The sequence below is a fragment of the Myzus persicae genome, unplaced genomic scaffold, assembly GCF_001856785.1.
Source record: "Myzus persicae strain clone G006 unplaced genomic scaffold, MPER_G0061.0, whole genome shotgun sequence".
NCBI lineage: Eukaryota > Metazoa > Arthropoda > Insecta > Hemiptera > Aphididae > Myzus > Myzus persicae.
In genome coordinates, this window is record NW_019103604.1 from 259,444 (window position 1) to 282,270 (window position 22,827).

The 22,827-nt window shown below is 32.7% G+C and overlaps 1 protein-coding gene across 1 annotated transcript; it reads right to left on the reverse strand.

The window, feature by feature from the left end:
- Window positions 1-20,516: 20,516 nt before the first annotated feature.
- Window positions 20,517-22,715, reverse strand: LOC111034910. Its single transcript, XM_022316337.1, has one exon. The coding sequence runs from the start codon at window positions 22,713-22,715 to the stop codon at window positions 20,517-20,519; it is 2,199 nt and encodes a 732-aa protein (XP_022172029.1).
- Between the last annotated feature and the right edge of the window lie 112 nt (window positions 22,716-22,827).

The following is a 22,827-nucleotide window of genomic DNA, read 5'->3' on the forward strand; positions in this document are numbered from 1 at the left end:
CAAATGTTTAATATTAATATTAATATTATTATATTTATAAATTCCTGCTTAAATGATATTCTCACGCACAATATTGTAAAACTTACCAAATAATTTTAACATTTAAAAACCTAATGAATACTACATTCAAAATTTAAAAATAATAATCAGGAATTTTTTTTTATATTTATTATTTTATTATCAAGTCTATAGAGCCTAGGCGATTTATTAAATTCAATAATACATTATTATTTATTACTCTTAAGATTAATCATTATTATAGTGTATTATCATTTATTCTGTTTCCATTTCTTTACGAACTATGTATTGTAATTTAATCTGTATCACTGTGCTCTATATTTTGTAAATAATATATAATTGGGTTATCTAACCCATTTAATTAAATAAATAAAATAAAATAAATAAAATTATACAATACCTACTTAAAACTCAGAATAGGGTAATTATGTCCTCAAAAAAAGGTCATAGTCATATACTTTTAAATTTGCGGCATGTGTACTTTTAAAACAGGTATCTAAATGCATTTAAATTTTAAATAACGACAAATGCAAAAATTGTATAACGTTTTAATTATGAATAACGATAAACCCAAACATTGTATAACGTTTTAATTCTGAATAACGATTAACACAATAGTTGAATAACGTTTTGATTGTAAATAACGTAAAATGAAATTTTTTTCAAATGCAAGCCCTGATTTTAACTAAATATATCCAGAAGTCTGATATTGTAGTATTATATACAGCGATTTTACAATTATATATGCTTTTTGTGGACGTGTTGGTACACTGGGTTTTATACTATTTTTTTTTATTTAAATGCCAATAAAATTGTATTCGTTGGGTCGAAAAGATTGAAAAATTAATAAAAGGCTTTCGTCACATTATCAGTTTAAATAAATTGAAAATACTTAATCAAGATTAAATAAATATATAATAAATAAATAATAAATCTAACACAAATTGTATAATCACACAGCAACCAACGCCCGTAATTAACAACTCTTCACTACCCCCTCGATCTTATGCTCAAGCAACAAATAACAAAAACTTGCATACTCCCCCTACAGTTCAACCTAATGACCTAGCTCTAACCAATTTTATTAATGAATTTAAAGCATTAAATTTTAAGTACAAATGTTTTAAATTTTAGTGTTGGTATTTATTTTCTCCTGAAATGACAACGTTGTGCATCGTCGATAGTGGATAACAATAATATTAAAGCATAATATATAGGTAATAATGCTTTATTATCATTATCATTCGATATATTTTAGGTTTTGAAGGTAAAATAAATAGTAATTATGGCTGAAAAATTATAAGTAATTAATGATATAAAATATATAATATTCTGCACTCGTATATACTATGTACATATTCAATAGTATTTTACTGCCATTAGTTATGTAAACCTATGTATTTGTTTTGTTCTTTTGCCTAGCCTCAGTTTACCACAAAAATGGTACTTCGGACTCAATTTACCTAGCCCCGCGGGAAATATAGAAATATATAGAAACCGGTTTAGTTCCTAGATAATTTTATTTTTCCAAGGTTTTTCAATTTACTTAAACTGCCAGATAGTGTAGGATTTAACTGTCGGTTGATACATTGTCTCAATTCAACTGTTTTTGAAACTCAATATAGGTTTAAAATATCTATCCATAGACACCAAAAACTCGTTTTTGATAAAAATGGAGTTACTGCATATTGATTTGTGTACATTTAATACATTTTTCACAACAATATGTAGTTTTTTTACATTTATCTTTTGTAGATTGAACCAAATTTTAAGACACATGTGTATGATGTATAGTGCAACCTTCCTTTTATATATTATATTTCATTACCCACGACGTTTAAAGTGATAAATCACATTCGATTTTAACAGTTGGTACTAGCTTAAACGAAATTTAGTTATACGAGTAAAAAACAAATATAATGAAATATTGAACATACTATATATGCGCATTATACTTATCAAACTACCATGAAACCTCTTGTGTGCTATGAATTTCATTTTTATTTTGTGTACGAATAAGAATATTATAACACTGAAGTCTATAATAATATTTGGTATATTACTTTACTAGGTGTACAGTATTTAAAGCATACTTTTGTCATTTGTCGTAAAATAAAACTACAAATATCCACTTCGTCAAGAATAATCACAAAAATCTTTAATGTTAGTCTGTTGTATCTTAAAACATTAAAAAATTATGGCAAGCGGTTGCCACTCTGCTTTACAGTCTGTAATATATAATTTTCTAATTTGAATTCAACTTGTATCATTCTAAACGATTCTGACCGGTCGGTCAGTCTGTATTAAAAATATTTAAATTTGAAAAATGCTGAATAAAAACACTTACATTTCACGATATAATTTATGATATAACTATTTAAGTAACTTATTTTGCTATCACCATAAAACGTTTATTTAATCTGATTACTCACCATTATCAAAATTACAGTAATTTGTGTGATTATGAATAGTTTTAAAAATATTGAAAATTTTGATTATTTTTTTATCATTGTATTAATCAATTGAAAATAACTGTGTTCAAGTACTTTTATTGCTTTTACTACTGTATTTTGTATTTAAATTATTTTGGTTATTACTTGAATACTCTGTATTCACTGTGTTATTTACCACTGTGTCGTTACATAATGATCATTTTTATCATACTTAAAACTAAAAACTAATAAGAAGTAGGTATGGTCTTAATATGAGCTGGTTAACCGACTATGAAGTGGTCGAACTAATTGGTCTCACGCTGATGGACAACTAGATAAAGTCGAATTTACCTTTACTCTTCTCCTCGTCCCAATCAAGCACTTTAAACGTCCACTGTCCAAATTTCATCAAAGACAGAAATTAATTCAACATCCCAAATACGGGATGATTAAAGGATGTTCCTATACGGAACATCATTTTTTATCCTATACCAAAAATATAATTTCCCATTGTTACAATATACATGTAATTTGATATCAAGTATAGACTCGTATAAAGCCGACAAAATACTATATAACATACATAAAAACCTATCTACAAATGTGTCGACTCAAATGGCTCCGGAAAAATCAGGTAAGCCACATGTGAACGCATAAAGTTCGCAAGGTAACTTGCGTAACAGCACATTCTGAAGGCTCCAGATGGGCCGTTAATCGTTATAGTGAGTCGGTCGTCGAGCTAAGTCGATCAAGTAAGTGACAAGTGACTCTGCAAAATCTCTGTACAGAACCTCTATTGTTTTGTTCAGACTATCTAATGTAGTTGTATTTCATGCACATCTAACTCATAAGTTGTTCAATTAATATTCTAATAAAGCTTTTATAATATAAGCGTTAATACCAGTATCCGACTTCATGTTCCATTATTTAACGTATAATACCAAGGTTAAGTAATGTACAAGTGTACAACGGTGCACCACACTTTACCGTTTTAAAAAGTTGAAACACAGAACACAATTAAATGTAAAATCAATTACAATATTTACTTTAAGCTAAAATCCACGGTAGTTTTAAGTAAAATAAATAAATAAATTCAAAAACTCTTTAATTCGCCGCTACACTGTACATACTTTTAAAACTATAGAAAAACATACTAGGATTACCTATAATTTTTTTAAATAGTTTACTCAATTGTTTATGGATACACATGTTTTGCTTTGTATTTGCTGAATAACACTACGAATATCAAAACTAAAAAATATTTTATACTTTTCATACATTATTCTTATATACTTTAAATATTATTCATTTATTGTACCTTCAAACATGGTAAAAAATATTAATAATAATATGTTGGCTATATTTTTTATGTTGAATTGTATTGGTTGGTATATATACGCCGCTGGAGGTGAGTACCAATATTTTTTTTTACTTTACATATTACATAATTTTTTGGAAATTAAATTATACAGCTATGAATATTTAAAAATATAATACTTAAACTTATATTATTTGTTATGTTTTCTTAAAAATATCATAACCCAATCAATGTAATATACACCTGTAATAGTATACATTTGTTTATAATTTATTAAATCAAATTATATTTTAAAATCATAGTTGTTGATAATTTTATACTTTTAGTAGGTACCTAAGGTTAGGTTATGTGCAACCTAATAAATGTAATAAATGTAATATATAAAAGAGGGTAGAATTTTCGATTAAACACGAAATCTCTATAATTATTTGACCTATGGACCTGAAATTTGGTAGGTGGATAGTATATACGAACATGTAGGAGGTGTCAGCTAAAAACGGGTTTCCTCAAAATTCAACTCATAACGAGAAAATTAAGAGATTATACTGTTGTAGGAATACAATAATAGTGCTATCTTTCCGTGATGCTCAGGGACAAGGTTTAACTCAATGCGTTGGGGCGAGTAAGGTGGTAATGGTAAACTGGAAGGATTGAAGATAGTTACAATGTTTGGATGTGTCTTGACTCTTGAATAAGGTTTTTACTGTCCTTCGTAGATACGCCATTGTGGTCTCCACATTTGTTATGTGAGCCTTGGTTATTCCAGGTCACATTTCATAGTATATTGTTGGCTGTTTCATTGATTGATTGCAGACCCGGTTTGATTTGTTGTTATACAATCTATGGTAATAGAAGGAATGCTTGGAACATTGGCAAGGTTCATACAATTTATAACAAAAGAAATAAAAAAAGTTGGAAAACTGGTACTATTCAAAATTTAAATGTCAGGGGTCCTAAAATATTTACGATGTTTTTAATATAATTTTGATAAATCACAAGTTAAATTTAAATAATACTTATAACAAAAAATAATGTCAGCAATCAAAATGAACAAAAAAAACAAATAAGTACATACGAAGTAGTCGGCAGGTAAAATAAATATAAAAGATAGGTACAATAGATATAATATAATATAATTTATGATTAACAATAATTATTTCGTATATTTTGCTTTATTATTTAAAAATTGTCCTATTTGAATTTCTTTATTTAAGAAGCTCTTACATTCATTGTGTAGTTTGTCTTGCAAAGTATTTTCTTCACTAAACACGTCATTTGTTGCACTCCTAACAGCGATTTCGAAATCCATAATTACATATTTTTGTTTTGGATGTGGAGAAACTTGAATGCATTTAATGATAACTTGATAACTTGTTGTAAAACCGTTGAATGTATATGATTTTTTTTACTTATTTCATAAAACGAGTACACACAAGTAGATACTCTACTTTTATGCTCTCCTCGTATCAAGTGAATTTGTTGAAACATATTAGATGAACACTTGAATGTACCATCCATAAACCATGATTCAGATTTTGTTAGAATATTTATGGCAAAGTCAGAAGCAAATATCAAAATTCTTGAATCAAGTTGCTCATTTTCAAATATCATGAATGACCGAGGTTCAGCTCCCATTGTAATTTTCCACTCTTCGGGGATATTGAAATCATAATTTATTGGTTATCTATGTATGACGGTAATTCCAAATATTTCGTTCTAACGAAGAAACATTTTGAACTGCTACAGTTGTACCCTCTGTACACAAACAATCTTATAATTACATCGTAGTGGTTTGCCATCGATCGTCGGTAAAATAAAATTTAAAATATTCATTGATATTTTATTCCTTTTTTTTTAATAAAAATTTGGGAAACCTGACTATTGCGGACCGTACCAGTTTTCCGTTTACCAATAGAAGGTATGGTAGATAGAACAATAATGTAGATTAGCAGAGGTGGACTGGGATTGTAAAAGTTGATTGATCTCCAATTATAGAAATCCTTACATTGAAACTGTACCCAACGGCAGCCAGTGCAAAGTACTGGCACCGTAGCGACTGGTTTACTTTTTTACCAACCACCACTGCGGGAAGACAAAACGACATAGTCGACTCTCGCGCTGGAAGGGCAGAAAGTGTGGACGGGAAGACGGAAGACAGATGGCGCTGGAGAAGTATCGGCAGCCGGGCACCGTCTCGCTCTTTTACCCCGATCGCGGCAAGAACTACACGTAAAGTCGCTGTACCACACATCACGTGTCATAAACCACAAAGTTTACAATTGTAATTTGTAACCAAAGTTATAGCGAGTCACTACGCACTTTAATAAAATTACCATTTAATCGAAACAACAAGTGTGTGTGTAATATTTTTTTTTTATCCAAGTGTCACACACTGAATCTATCCGACCGCACCGCAAGGAACACCCCCGCCGTAGGCGAGTGCAATTGACTTCCCGCACAGGATTCACCGCAGATAATCGTAAAGGTAAGAGTTTTCACGCTGACATATACCTCGGATTAATTGCTTATATTACAATATAGTATTAATATTTTTAACCAGGAGTGTGTTTTCACGTTAGCTAGGATCCCCCAGTTAGGATTAGGTAAAAAGTATTCTGGTACTAAGGAGAAAAACTGCGCGATCGAGGATAACAGTGATACGATAGCGGGAAGCAGTTACATAACGTACCACCACCCTACCCAAAGATTACCCTACGAAAAAGGCAATAGTGCCGAAAATAACGCAGCGCGCAAGCCACGATTTTGAAACCGGTTATTGCCGCCGCCGTCAGCCACCGCAGCCGAGACCGTGACCCAATTACGCTAAAATTGGAACACATCGGTGCCGCTGTTATAAGCTGACCCATATTTAAGTAATAGTAAATGATTTTATACGTATTTCCGTAATTATCGCGAAAAATGCACGTATCCAACCCGAATTCTTTTCCCCTCTCAAAACCTCTCCACCGTACAGCAAGCACGCAACAGTTTATCAACCACATTTGTAATATAATTATTGAAATTATTATTACACTATGACCGGTAAAACGATACAAGACTTGACGACGGTTGAGATACGTCGGTCCGCGGTGTCAGTGTATCCGGCTCGAAATCGGATGTGATTATTAGACTATAAGAGAATATTTGGGAAAGCGGACAAAACCTGTTGGATGTTTTTATTCCGCACAACCATTAATCACAGGAATGCGGGAATGCAGGCAATGTGGGCGATCAACAATACACCACCTCTACGCTGGTGCCCACTGGCAACCGTCCGAGGAAAGTTTTGAAGCCCAACCGGGACAGCAAACAACCGCGGACGCCCAACCGGGACAGAGCATCTTCCAGGCTACCACGCACCAGAGTGAGTCGACGAACCCACTAAGCTCTGATGTTTTTAAGACCGCAACGGAACAGCTGCAAATGTTGAGGCTGACGCCGCCACTACCGAAGCACATCTATTGGCGCTTGAGGTGAGCATGACGCGGTTCTTCACGAAATGACAACCGCATAGCAGCCAATCGACTTTACAGCCCCTTGGTTACACAATCATCCGCCGTCCATACAAAAGGCATCTCCTGCACATGAGGGTTACCAGTCGGGTAAGTTGTACGGGTACAATGAAGCCGGCGCTCAGCCGCAATGCAACATTCAGAGGAGCAATGAAATAACATATTTCCAACTGTAATTACACCAATAAGCAATAATATATTATCAAAGAGTATTGATTTATAGTATTCTATAAGTACAAATTATTATTATCATATTCAGAAACTAAAATAATAAAACATTTTATTTTTAGAAATTTCAAATAATTCTGCTGAAAATGTAGCTATTAATACTTCAAAAATACCCAAATTAACTGGTAACTATAATGTTGATATTGCTAGTTGTAGTAATGTAACTATTAAAAAAAAAACAAAATTTAATACTGGACAATGTTTTTTTCATATATTTATACATATTTTTATGTGATTGATATTATGCATTATTATATATTTTTTCTTCATTTATATGTACTAAATTATGTTTTTTTTTTATGTAACATTTGATACATAAAATGTCAAAAAATCAGTCCACTTTCGATAATCGCCCATCACTAATACTTTTTGATGAATGACGTTGTGGACTGTGGTGGAATATTGTAAAAAATATATTGTGTGTAGTGTGTCAGATGAATAAACATTTGAGATACTTGTGATGGCATCACAATAACGGAAATTGCCATGACCGCACTACCCAACCCCGCCGACCCTTCATGCTCCGTCTACTAGTATAAGGTCTATGATGGTACTACCCACGGACTAAGATAAAGAGAACTGGAAACGAACATATTTTTAACGGGTCCGAAGTGCCCCTGTTGATTACCGTAGTACATGGCTGGTTTTAACGCTACCTAGTAGCCACGTGGCCCATCGAACGACAATAAGAATGAAAATTATATTGTCAAATAACTGAATACTAAAGAATACATTGCGCTATTGACTATTGTCCACAGTAATTCGTTTTTATTAGGAACCTACTACCCATAAGCTATATTTATATTTGAAAAATCAAAATAGTTGATATTTTACCAAACAGATAGCGTGCATATTGGCTGTGTATCTATATGGGCAGTGCAGGGACGCAGGGTAGATGGTACCTTTTTTTCTGGATAGAACCGACAGCAGAGAAGGGTCTGTTTGCACAATGCCACTCCTCTGCTGAAGGTATATGGTACCTTGACAATTGCAGTTCGGCTCCCCGTCACCAGCCCACCATATCGTTTCCAGTCCTCTTCATCTTATTGTAACCTCAAATATAGTGGTAAATCTCTTTGACAAACTTCTATTTAACGAAACTCTATAAAACAACATTTTTCATACAACAGTACATTTTTTTCAAAAACGTTTCTATTTAACGAATTAATTTTGTAATATTTTTCTGCTGCAAATTTAAAAAACTTTTGTCACATCTTACATATTTATAAATGTATAAAGTACACACTTGTCAATCGGCCTTATTAAAATAGGTCAATAAGTACGACCATTTTTATAGTCAGAATGGGACAAAAGTTTTTCAACAACTGTAATACATTATATCAGAAAGTTCTTCGACCACAAAGAATAAAAAAAACTATAATTTACATACTTAATATAGGCAATTAAAATTTATTTACTGATATTATTTATTATTATTTTAATTCATTTTGTACACTAAAAATGGGTTTTATAAATTAAAAAAATATTATTTCTTTTCAACAAAATTTCAATTTCACAATTTTGTTTTTTTATAAAACCTACAAATTTGTTAAATAAAGGTTCCACTTAATTTAAATAAAAAACATTGATTTAAAGTATATATTATTAATTGACAGGTAATATGTTTTTTTTTTTTAGAAACTTCAAATAATTCTTCTCGAAATGTAGTTACTGATCCATCAGAAGCACCTGCTTTAACCGGTAACTCCGATGTTAATATTACTGGTTGTAGTAATGTAACTATTAAAAAAAAACAAACATTTAATACTGGATAATGTTTTTTTCATATATTTATACTTATTTTTCTTTAAATTTATTGGTTGAAGATAACCATAAGAATCGGTAATAGTTTATAGAGCATATTTAAATGAGATTTGACTGTTCTGAGACTATATATTGTGTAATGTGTATAGTACGAACATTTGAATATTTTAGGGACTGTAATACCCAAAATGCTAATAACTCACACTAATATTTAAAAAATGATATAAAAGTGTAAATTGATGCAGATAAAATTATTATTTTTAAATTACATAATACTGGGCATTTCAATTGAATATTAAAATTAACATCACAAAATTGATTTTGCTGAAACAAATTTAAAAATTTTTACACCTAATACGTTTGAAAACAAATGTATCGTCCCCTTCTAAGTCAACCATATTACGACCTCATCATCTTTTTAATACAGCATATTTTATACTTACCATTAATCATTTTGACTCTAGCTAATCAAAGTGATAATCGAAAATTGTGCTATAGTAAGTATTATTATATTTTACTTTACAACATACCTATTCAGTAGTGAATAGAGAGCCTTAATAATATTGTTAATTATTATTAAAGCTTTTTAGTATTGTCTATTCATCTTTATATACATACAATTTTGTCTGCTTTAACTATAATGTGATCACTTTCCTACTATATAATTATTATTTATATGTATAAAAGTAATTGGGAAATGTAATTTAAATTGTATGCAAAAATGCAAATAAGATAAATAGATTATATATCACTAATTTTAAAATTTAAATTGAATGGTTTTGCACCATTCACTGAGTATCTTCACACTCGGTGATTTCATATTATTTGAAACTGTAATATAAATTACCTATTGTACAAACATAAATGTATAGATTGTAGTTAGGTTAGTTGTTTCTTAAAAAAATTTTAAAAAAAACTTTTACACTCATTTAATCTGATAGTTGAATTGACAATAAAGTACCATTTAGATTTCCTTTCCTACAAGAAAAGATGCTGATAGAGAAAATCTAATGACATTTATTATTCCAAAACAAGGTAACAGACACAAAAAAACACTCATCATTGTAAAACCAATACATTCATCGCTCCGCTCAGAATCTAAAAGAGTGGTACTTTCGATTAACCACGAAACCCCTAAGACTACTTGACCTATGGACCTGAAATTTGGTAGGGGGATAGTATATACGAACATGTAGGAGGTGTGAGATCAAAACAGGTTTCCTCGAAATTCAACCCCTAATGGGGAAGGTAAGGTATTATACTGTTGTAAGAATACAAAAATAGTGCCATATTTCCGTGATGCCCAGGGATAAGGTTTAACTCAGCGCATTGTGGTGAGCAAGGTGGTAAAAACTGGAAGCATTGAAGATAGTTACAATATTAGGAGGTGTCTTGAATAAGATTTTTACTGTCCTTCTTAGATTCGCCGTTATAGTCTCTATATTTGTTAGGTGAGTCTTGGTTTTTGCAGGTCGCCTTTCATAGTATATTGTTGGCCGGTTCATTGGTTAATTTTAAACCAGGTTTGATTTGTTGCAATACAATCTATGGTAATAGAAAGTAAGGTAAATTGAAAAATAATGTGGATTAGCAGAGGAGGACTGGGATTGTAAAAGTCGATTAATCTCCAATTATAGAAATTCTTACATTCAGAGCAATGAGTATTTTTACCATTGAAAACATATTTCCAACTGTAATTACACCAATAAGCAATAATAAATTATCAAAGCGTATTGGTTTAACTATTTAACTATTCTATAAGCAAAAATTATTATTATCAAATTCAGAAACTACGGTTGAAGATAATAAACATGTAAGAAGTGCTATCTCTAAGCAGGTAGCCTGGTTATTCTCCTTATGTGGATTTCAAAAATGTTATAAACATTCGTTGTTATTTGAAACATCATATCATCATTATTATTTATTCATTACAGTCGAATTGAGTAAAAAGAATTTAGTAAAGACGAACAATGCAGGCAAGTATTTGATTTAGATATTTGTATATTAAGACTATTTTTGATAGTATATTATTCATTGTTTATACTTACTACTCTTGTATTATACTACATATTTTGTGCAGCAAAATATAAAAATAATGCATAATATATTAGTTATAAATCAACGATTTCAGCCGAATCCAAGGAACACATCCCAATTCAATGTAACTGGCCCAAAACAATTGATGAGTGATTTATATTTATGTCAACTTTTAGCGCCCTCAATGGTTGGATTTGGTTGATTTTTTGCCAAAATAATTTAGCTTCTAAGTTAAATTGTAATTTGCACATAAACCAATAATATAAGGTGTCGTACTTCAATTGCCCTTCAAATTGGCCATCACATGTATTCCTTGCATTGGGCTGAAATCAGGAATTGTACAATAACTGAAATATTATAATATAGAGTTCCTCAATACAAATGAATGGAAAGAAGAATATGCGAAATTTGGTTAGTATATTTTAATTATTTATAGTATTTTATGTTAATATTTAATAAAATTGGTAAACTTTATGAACTGTATGATAAAATATTTTATATACTAAATAGGTTATCAGTGGCATAAAGTAAAAACAACTGAAAAAAAATGTTGAAATTAAACTACTCCAATCTCTTAAATCTTAGTAACTATAAGGAGATTCTTATCCGTCATACACTCTTTTCGTTTAAAAATACATTTTATTTTATTTTAATATTTTATGACTCATTGAAATAATATCAATATATTATACATATAGTTAGTTCGCCACGCGAATTATTTTCTGATAACTTTATCACAATGTTTCATGACATAATATAGCAATCAGTTGATAATTTATGAGTGTTATGAATGTGGGGTCGTTGGCAAAAATACGTTACATAATGATAATAGCATTCGGAATGCGGTCGGTCGGCATTCTGGCTGGTGATCGTTACGAAATAAACGATGCAACCCCTGCAACCCCTGAACGTTTGACGTCGGGATGCGTACGTGTGAGCTACCAACCTCCCGCCGACTGTACCGGCTGAACCTCTGAATTATGTAGAGCTCGGGTCAGACTGGTCATATGGGGCACCAGTTGTAATAAGGTACACAATAGTTACAAACTTGCACAATCGAACTATTGTTGACGACCCGTGTAAATTCTACGATAAAGAATGCGTATGAATACGTATGTCGTAATGTTCATTACCCCAGTAATGACCACGAAATCTCAGGGTGAGCAAGGGCGACAAGGATATATAGTATACATATTATAATCGATGAAAGATGAATTGAGAGAGGAGGGCGTACAGTCCCGCCGATGAATAAGTCTCAGCGATATCCATAACTCATAAGGGGTAGAGCAACCAATACCGGTAGCAACGGATGATGCTGGGCGACTGCATCCGAAACCGGCGAACGGATGGCTGTCGGCGAGAATAAAACGAAATCAACACCGCCACTAGCCAATATTATGATTTCATTTTCCAATGCCATCAAAATATCAGATTCAGATGACATAAGCATAAGTGATTCTAAATGATCTTGAGTCAATGAATTTCTTAATCTACTGAGAAAATATTTCAATTTCGAAAACATTCTTTCACAAGCTACTTGTGTTGACGACAGTGGTAGAATGAATTTGTATGCAAAAAATAGTGTCTTGTAAGCTTCGCTGTACAGATTATATTATTTTTATTTCAGTTATACTGTATATCAACATAAAATACAATTTCGACATACTTTAATTTTATTGCATAATATTTTCAATTTTTTTCTTTTTAAAAATTATAATTTTTAGAGCTTTTTTTAAGTTCTAACTGCTGTTAATCGTCAATAAAATTATCAAATTCATACTCTTCGTCAAGTGTAAGTATTAAGCGGTCCCATTTTGAAGAAAAGTCTTGTAGTTCGGATATCAAGTTAGCTCTTGTTATACTCTCGTCACGACTTACTAAATGCTCAACTAATTTTGTAAATGCTTCTTCGGGAATTTTTTCATTGAATCTGCTAGGTTGTAAAAAAGCACAATCAGCAGTAAATGTAATATTACTTAAATCTTATTTCCATACTATTGATTAGTGTATCAAAAATAAAATTATACACATCGACTGCAAACTTTTGATAAGTATACTAGGTGGTTTGTATTCTTCACTAGAATCTCCATTCATTAATTTTTTTTTACGAATTTTAATTTCCAGAAAATTATCTCGAACAGTTATTTCAATATTTTCATGCTCGAAATAATTATTAGCCCAATTTGAAAACTGTTTTGCACTTTTGCTGCTTCAACAACTAAAAGGGAACTTCTTGAAAATTGCTTTACACTTTCTTAAGTAGTTTGTACCATTCGATGTGCTTGAAGAACATCTATATTCTGAGTTAAATATGGTAGAAAGTGCAAAGGTATGCACAAACATTTTAAGATACAAACAAGCGTCATATTTTATTTTTGAGTTGAAAGTATCTGATTTAATCATTTTGCAATTAAAAGAGTAAAAAATATTGAATTTTTTTTATTGGGGTCGTTATAAAAGTACTAAAGATTTTTTTTTAAAGCATTATCTTTAGACCACAATCTAGTTTGAACTATTAGTGATATTATTTTTTTGGGTGATTCACGTGCTCCTGTTTACCATAGCGCGAGCCTTTAACTGATAAACGTAAAAAAAACTTCCCTACGAGTACTAGCGGCCCAATTCAAACAAGCGTGGCACACCGGGAAGCTCCCGGTATAACGACTGCCTAGCCCGGCACTGGTTATCTCGGGTTTTTAAAATACAAGTTGAATATGTCTTGTGCATAATAAATTTAATATGTACAGTGCATAGTACGTGAATGCTCGAGTAACCGGTAGCGTATACTTTGATAATTCCCAGCGACGAGGCTTAACTCAGTGCAAGGCGGTGAGCAAAGTGGTAAACTGGAAGCACGGGAGATTCATCATTGTGGTCTCTATATTTTTTCAGAGAGCACTTTTTTTTCCAGGCCATATTTTATGGTATCTTGTTGGCCGGTTCATTGATTGGTTGTAGACAAAGTTTGATTTGTTGTTATATAATCTATGATAATAGAAGGTAAGGTAGATGGAAACATAATGTAGATTAGCAGAGGTGGACTGGGATTGCAAAATTCGATAGATCACCAATTAAAGAAATCCTTAAAGATTTAAGATGTGCTATCAATTAACAGGTTGACTGCTATATTCTTCTTATGTGGATTACACATTCACACGGAGTCTGCCAAAATATATCTGAGGAAATTAATGATTTTAGTTAAATTTTGCTGAGAAAGAATGGAACCAAAAAAAAAACTAAAACACAAAAGAATAATGTGTCACGAATCACGATACATATCCAGATTATAATTTTGACACACATGTATGTGAAAAAATGCAAAACAATAAGTGTGAGTTAAATGTGTTTGTAGACATTTTAGCAAGTATGTTAAAATGGCAATCAAGTGCACAGGAATAGCTAGTTTATTTATCATACCTCAGCTGATAATTTGTAATATATTATAAAAAATTGTTGTAATTTCAAACATTATATTATCATTACTCATTACAGGCGAAATGGATGATGAAGAATTAAAAAAGAAGGTCGGTGATGGTAAGTATTTAGCCTAGATCTTTGTTTATTAAAAAAAAATTGACAGTATATCATTGTTTATACTTATTACTCTTATATTCCACTATATATTGTGTGCAGTAAAATATAAAAATGATACATAATATATTTGTTATAAATCAACGATTTCGGCAGAATCCAAGGAAAGCATTGAGAATTTATCGGCTAATATTATTGATTGCCTCAATTTAATGTAATTAACCCAATACAATGGATGAGTGATTTATATTTGTGTCAACTTTTAGCGTCTTCTAGGGTTGGAATAAGTTAATTTTTTTGTCAACATATAGCTTACCTTCAAAGGTAATAAGAAATATACGCATAGACCTTTAACATTAATTGTCGTACTTCAATTTCCCTAAAATTGGCCATCACGTGTATTCCTTGCAAAGGACTGAAATCGGAAATTGGAAGACAATTGTATTCAGTGTTGAACTGTTGACACTAAAAATAAATGCTTAAATACCACCAACCAAATCGTATTATTGTCATGAACTATAATTGAAGGTTTATTCCTAATACATTCTTGTCAATTAAAAATATATTTAATTTAATTTTGTGTCTTGTTAAAATAAATTCAATTTATTACATAGTTAGCTAACAGTCAAGGTGCAGTCGTGCAGAGGGATTAGTTCCAGTTAGTGATACAAAACTAGGAGTTAGCAAGTGGTTTTATTCCTATGTCGCTACCCAGTTATCTCCCGTTAAGCAAATAACGGTTACTGGTATTTTTTCCGGAAGTAAAACCCGTTTTGTAAACCCTAAATCTTTTTTCCCCAACACCTTTCATCCGAATCAATATAAAATCGATAAAAATCAATAAATTATAATACATACTATAAAAAATAAAAATTAATAATCATTAATAACATACTATACTGTTATAATTAAATAGGTATTTTAAAATCGATAAATTATAATACATATAAAGCGGCCAATGACATGTTGCCGAGGCCTTTATTTATAATAATAAAATAAATAAATACATATAAAAACTAAATTAAAAATATATTATTTATTACTTATAAAACAATATTATGCGCGATTGCCCCTAGAAATATTGTAACTCTTGGTATGCATTAAGATCAGCAGTAATGGACATAATTCGGTTTTGAAATGCACTCAATTTTCTTTTTGGCTGAGCTCTTACTTTTCGCCCTAGACCGTGATCATTATCTTTACATCAGCTTGTTCTTTTTGGAACTCACTGAGAGCAGAGTAAAGGTCGGGGTGATGTTTTCCAATCACGATCTGGAAGCAATTGTGCCACCCCACGCTTACATTATTTGTTTTATGTGAAAAAATAAGAGCTGCTTGATTCTGATTCCAAATTTTTGGAGGATAACGTAGAAAAATCCATCGTCTTCTTCCTAGAGCTGTTACTCCAACCACATAGTTTTTTTCGAAGTATTCTAAAATTGGTACAAAGATCTTCGGGCACATAATTTTCAAGAGCGAAAAAATGCGAGGAACTTCAGCCAAAGGTAAGAATGTCAACGCTAACATCATATGAGTGTACATTTTCAATGAGCGATCGTCGGGGTGGTTGTATGCGATTTGAAGACCGGGACACTGGATTTGTCGATAAACTGATTGGCCGAAATGAAAACAGCAACAACTGAGAGGAGAATTCGGATATACATCTTCACAGGCGCTGATTATGGCTTTTTCAATGTCGGTCATGATCTTAGCCGGTTCACAAACAATCAAGTGTTCGTTAAAAGAAGATAGTACTGTTCTGAGCAGAGAGGCATACTGAACAGTTTCCTTTGACGACAAAAGTGCACAGACAAATGGCAAAGCAACTGTGCCATGAACATCATGTTGTTTGTGTGTTCCCGGGAGCATACTTGTGTGAAAATAGTGGACATATTATAATGTAATAAAAAGCTCCTCATAAATTTAGTTTTTAAATTTTTTAAATTTTTCATTTCGGGAACAATAACTGACGGGAAAAAGGTGTTCGGGAAAAAGGCGTTCGGGAAAAAGAGGTTTCGGGTTTTTGGATTTTCGGTTCAAAATAGTTTAAATATCATTCGAGAAAAAGTTCATTCGGGAATTTCAATTGTGGAAAAACGGCGGGTGCCAGGTACATACAAAAAACAAATTGAAAATGTTAGCCAAGGTTCTCACACGAAGAATTTAATTTATATTATAAATAGTTGCCATTTGGTTCACTCGGGAACATGAAGTAAAAGTATTTATTAAATCATTCAATGGCCTCGAATAAAGAAATTATATTTTAAAATAAACATGAGAGTTTAATGTTTGCTTGTACATTATTACAAACTCAACAAATACTTGCATTTTATGAAAATTTCAAATTGTTTTCAGAGATATCAAAAAAATTTAGAGTAGTTTAACCACTCTTTACGTATACGTAGGTATACCAGATGCTACTCCTAGCTACCACAGTCAAATTGTTCATCTGGGCTAAATTAGCTCATACAGAGAAATAGAGAATACCACCGACGCCGATTTTCCGTGAACTGAGATACACTATACACTAAAACCAAGAATACCTAGATGGCTAAATTATAATACTGTGTTTTTTATTTTTTCATTTTTGAAGTCATCTTTTACACTTTACAGCTAAATAGTATGTTAGTTTAACCGAAGTTTATAGACTCAAAAACTACTTTACCGTTTTTATAGTAAAAGTTATATCAATAGATTCTTTTGACTTTGAGAGTAATTATATCTTATTTTTTCAACCCATATGTGTAGTTTAAGGTTAGCTCACACATAACTATTTTTTTAGCTTATGAAAACCTACTATGATAATAAATTATTGTTTAAAATATTATTTTTTAATAAAATGAATATTTAAATTGTAAAGCATTTACAATTCATGTATATTTATTACTGTATGCATTTAAATGAAAAATGTTTTGCTAATAAAATAATAATAAATACCTACCTGAATCTAATGCATATTATATTTCAGGTTATATGTACCAGTTTATAGTGAGCTGTAAGAAGAAAATCAAAGAAGGTATTAATTATTAGACTAGTTATAATACACAAATCTGACAAAATATAAAATTAAAATACACCAAATAAAATATGCACCAATAATTGGTTCTATGATTATATTCAATTTAAAAAAATGTATTTAATTCTATTATTTTCATTTTATAGGTGCAGATAAAATTGAGCCTGTAGAGTTTTGTTCAACGTTGCTTGAGATCAGTTAAATAATACACTTATCATAATAAAGTTATCTAAATTTATTTATTATAGTTAAGTGTGACTAAATTCGTACTTTATTTAAGATGTTTTCATGTTGTTATACATAATTAACATTTAATATAATGCATATTTATTATAGATTTATCTATATTAATATTTCTAATTAAATGTACTAAAAACATCGTTTTATTTGATAAAGCATGATTATTCCATATTGTGTTATGTAGTTAGTAACACTGCATTGAACCTCTTTTTTTTAATACGTGCACATGTCATTATTATAATATATAGTGTTACTTTAAATTTCACAATTGGTAGATTAATAAAACTAAATTTTGTATGGTCGAGTTTTCCTGCTGTTTAGCTACTCTTCTCAAGCATATGCAACGCCAATATATCTTTACGTGTATATACATACTGTAAAAATGTTACCACAGAATAAGACTTGATAAAAAAAACTTGAACAGAACATTCAGCTACTAAGCGAACAAGCTAAGAAAAATGCAAAGGACATTGATCAAATAAAGATCAGAACAGCGCTATTAGAACAAACTCTCTTTTTCGAAGTCCAACTGAACCAATACGCATATGAGACACAAACTCTTTTGGCAATAATTGATTCTGCCTTACATGGAAAATTACACACCAGTGTATTACACACCCAACGTAGGTTAACAGAACTTCGTGAAATCAAGGCAAACATTCCAATAGGGACGACTTTCCCACTTGAGATTAAAACAGAATCTATTTCTGATTTCATAAAAATTTCGGAAATAACAATTTGTCATAAAGGTCAATACCTTATATTTGTAACACAAATTCCGCTAGTACAAACCATTGATTTCAATGCCTATAAAGTAATTCCGTTACCTATTATAAACGACAGCCAGAGCCTTATCTTAATTGACCCTAGTATGGAGATTATAGCAACTAGTTATGATACGCAAAAGTTTTTCTCGTTGACAAATAAGCAATGGGAAATGTGCAGGGAGGTGCAATCATATACAATATGTAAAAATAGTCAACCGATCAATCATAAATCTAAGTCAAACATATGCGAAATTTCGCTAATGTCAAAACCACAGAACTTCCCCGATACTTGTAATATAAAATTTGTGACAACGAATGCATCTGTGTGGAACCGACTCCCACAATCAAATTCTTGGTTATTCTACACACAATCTGATATAATAACAATATACTACGAAAATCCAGCCAGAACATTTACTTTTTAGATTTATGGTGTAGGTCGATTGACTATTATCACAGCATGTAACATACACACGGATAAAACATTATTATTACCCTCTAAACACATAAGAGCAAACACTTATGCTGATTTAGTTCCAGAAAATTCTAAATTTAATGTCAAACACTCTTTTACAAAAGTATTAAATTCACTAATACCCCAAAGTATTATAAATGTACAGATCATAAAAGATCTAACTGAATTCACACACAGCTTACAAAAATTAAATACTTTAGAAAAACTACCCTCAGAACCTCCAAGTTCTATGATAATAGATGTACACATAGTAATATATTTATTAGTTGCCTCATTATATTAAATACTTTCATTATATTCAAAGTTAGAAAGAATAATATGAAAATGTACAAGCCGGATCTTGCAGAAACCGAGCTTTCAGAAAATAATTGAACATTTAAGTTAATTTATGTAAAGGAAAATAGGGACTATTAAGCCCCTAGTTCCATTTAAGGGTAGGGGTGTTAAGAACCCCTGAATAACGAAAATAAAACAGCAATTGTTTAGTTGTATAATATATTTTAAAAAGTTCTGAATGAACACACTTTACGACTGGGCGGACTAACGACACGACGGGGCACTGGGCGCACTATCGATACGACGGGGGAGGAGCCTTGTCAGGCGGTGTGTCGACCGATGCAATGCCGGAATTACTCCGACTATTGCACCATAGGGTAGGTGTACCGATCGATGCAATGCCAGAATAACTCCGACTATTGCAACATTTGACCGATCCACAAACCGTCCGAGAAGGTGTGGGGAGTTCGTCTTTCCTAATCGCGCAAGTCTGCCCGGGTGGGTCTTGCTACGAGTTCGGAAAGACGAAGAATGATACAAATGGTCGTGTCGTTAGGCCTTTTATACCTGGTTCATCGGCGATTACACCGGACCGGTCTCGTGTTCTGTGACAGAAAGCGCGAAACCCCCATAGTGCAATCACCGATGAACGCACAAATAATATAATAACATGCATTAAATACTATACAAAAATAAAATAAATAATATTATTATAATGAGGGTCATGCATATAAACAATTATAATAATATTTTAATGAGGATGATATATATAAAACAAATTAGATTTTATTGCATAATATAAGTTGCATAACAATTATAATAATATTTTTAATAATGATAATTTATTAAACGCGGCCTTATCGCGCACAGCGCAAACATCACCGCCCACTTTGAAGGAATCTTCAAAAGGATGGAAAGGGGCACAGTTTAACAGCTGGGCGAATAAAAGATCCGGTGGCAGTATCCACTGTTGCAACCCGGGTTATTCTGTCTGAACCTGGATGAAGTTGACGAATTCTTCCCACTGACCATTGTAGTGGATGTGTGACTTCTCGAATAAGAACGAGATCGCCAACATTCAACTGTTTCCCGTTGGAGCACCATTTTGAACGAACCTGAAGTGTAGTGAGATATTCATTCTTCCAGCGAGACCAGAAGTGACGATGAATATCTGATATAAGACGCCAACGAGTCAGTTTTGATAGTGGTACGTTGTCTAAGTTGGGGTCTGGAAGAGACGTAGATGGTTCCAGTGTTAAGAAGTGGCTTGGTGTGAGAGCGTCGAAATTTGATACGTCATTGCTTAAGGCACATAGTGGCCGCGAGTTTAGCGTAGCTTCAACTTGGGTTAAAAGTGTCATGAACTCTTCAGCCGTTAACTTATGGAGTCCAATAGAGCGAAGAATAAGTGACTTTGTGGATTTCACTCCGGCTTCCCATAATCCCCCAAAATGAGGAGCCGAAGGGGGGTTGAAATGCCATATTATGCTGGATGTGGCCAGATAGGCACGTACGCGAGTTTGGAATGATTGTGAGTTGGTTAACGTTTGTATTGGGTTCAACAGGCGTGATGCTCCAACAAAGTTTGTACCGTTATCGCTGTGGATTTCATTCACTGGACCGCGACGAGATGTGAAACGTGTTAAAGCCAATAGGAATGTTTCTGTTGACAAATCAGAACTCAATTCTAAGTGAACCGCTTTCGTATTTGTGCAGACAAACAGACATATATAGGCCAACTTTGAACTTGACTTTCGTCCTACATGACTCTTTAAAGTAATTGGTCCAGCATAATCTACACCAGTGATGGCGAAGGGTTTAATTTGTTGGACGCGGTACTTAGGAAGCGCAGCCATTTTTGGTTGAACGGATTGTGGCCTCGTACGGAAACATGCAAGACAATGCCTCAAACGTGAACGGATTACTTGCCGGGATGACTGGATCCAAAACGTTCGTTGTAAGTGAGTTTGGAGAGCAGACGGACCGGGGTGTTTCAATTTGCAATGGTGGTGGTCAATGAGCAGATCTGTCAATCGATGATGTGACGGTAGGAGAAGCGGATGTTTCTGCTTATATGGAAGGTCGGCATTCTGAAGGCGACCGCCCACTCTGAGAAATCCAGCGTGATCAATAAATAGGTCCAATTTACGCAGTGGTTTGGAGCAGGGTAAGTGTTTCGTAAGTAGTACGATTTCGTCCTGGTACACGGATTGTTGTACAGAAAAAATGAGAGCAGACAAGGCGTGATGTATTTCATCCGCGTTCAGAACTGATGTGGTTTGTTGTTCCGGTTTTTTAACATTTCTGACGCGTAAACAGTATGCAATAATTCGAATGATTTTGTCTAACGACGAAAAGCGATCTAGTAATTTTGTAGCGGAAGAACTTACGGTCATGAATACATCAACAGATTTTCTAACCTCAATATCAGGCACTGTATCGCTGGCATCTTGAGGAACGTAGAGAAAAGCTGGCCATTGATCTGGAGGTTTTAATAAGAAAGGTGGGCCAGTCCACCATAGGGAATGATTTATGAGAGCTGACGGATATAATCCACGAGATGCACAGTCAGCGGGATTGCTGAGAGTTGGAACGTGTCTCCAAATAGATGGAGATGTCAACTCTTGTATTTGACTTGTACGATTCGCAACAAAAGTCGTCCAACGATGCGGTGACGATCGAATCCAAGCAAGGGCTGTGGTAGAGTCAGTCCATGCAATTAGTTTATCGATATGTAGACGATCTTGAAACGTTGAGACGGTGTAACGAAGAAGTTGTGCTGCAAGAACGGCTCCACATAGTTCCAAACGGGGAATGGTAACATGTTTTAGAGGTGCGACTCTGGTCTTGCCTGTAACAAAATGACAACGTACTGAAGTCGCAGTTTCGACACGGAGATAGACTGATGCAGCGTATCCCTTTTGAGAACTATCCGAAAAGGCATGCAGCTGGACTGAGATAGCACAATCTTCAGTAATGCGACGAGGAATGACAAGCGTGTTAACTAAATGAAGTTCCGACTGATACTTCTTCCATAGCGTGAAAAGGTCGGATGGTAAGGGATCGTCCCATTTTATTCCAGAAATCCACAAACACTGCATAAAGTGCTTGATCCAAAATGTAGTTGGCGAGAGTAACCCTAATGGGTCAAACGTTCGAGCAAGGTCCGACAGTACTGATCTTTTGGTAGGGTCTTTTGACGAGGGTTGCGTG

Excerpts from the sequence above, each read along its gene's own strand:
- LOC111034910 (XM_022316337.1), bottom strand. The coding sequence starts at position 22,715 with ATGCAGTGTTTGTGGATTTCTGGAATAAAATGGGACGATCCCTTACCA.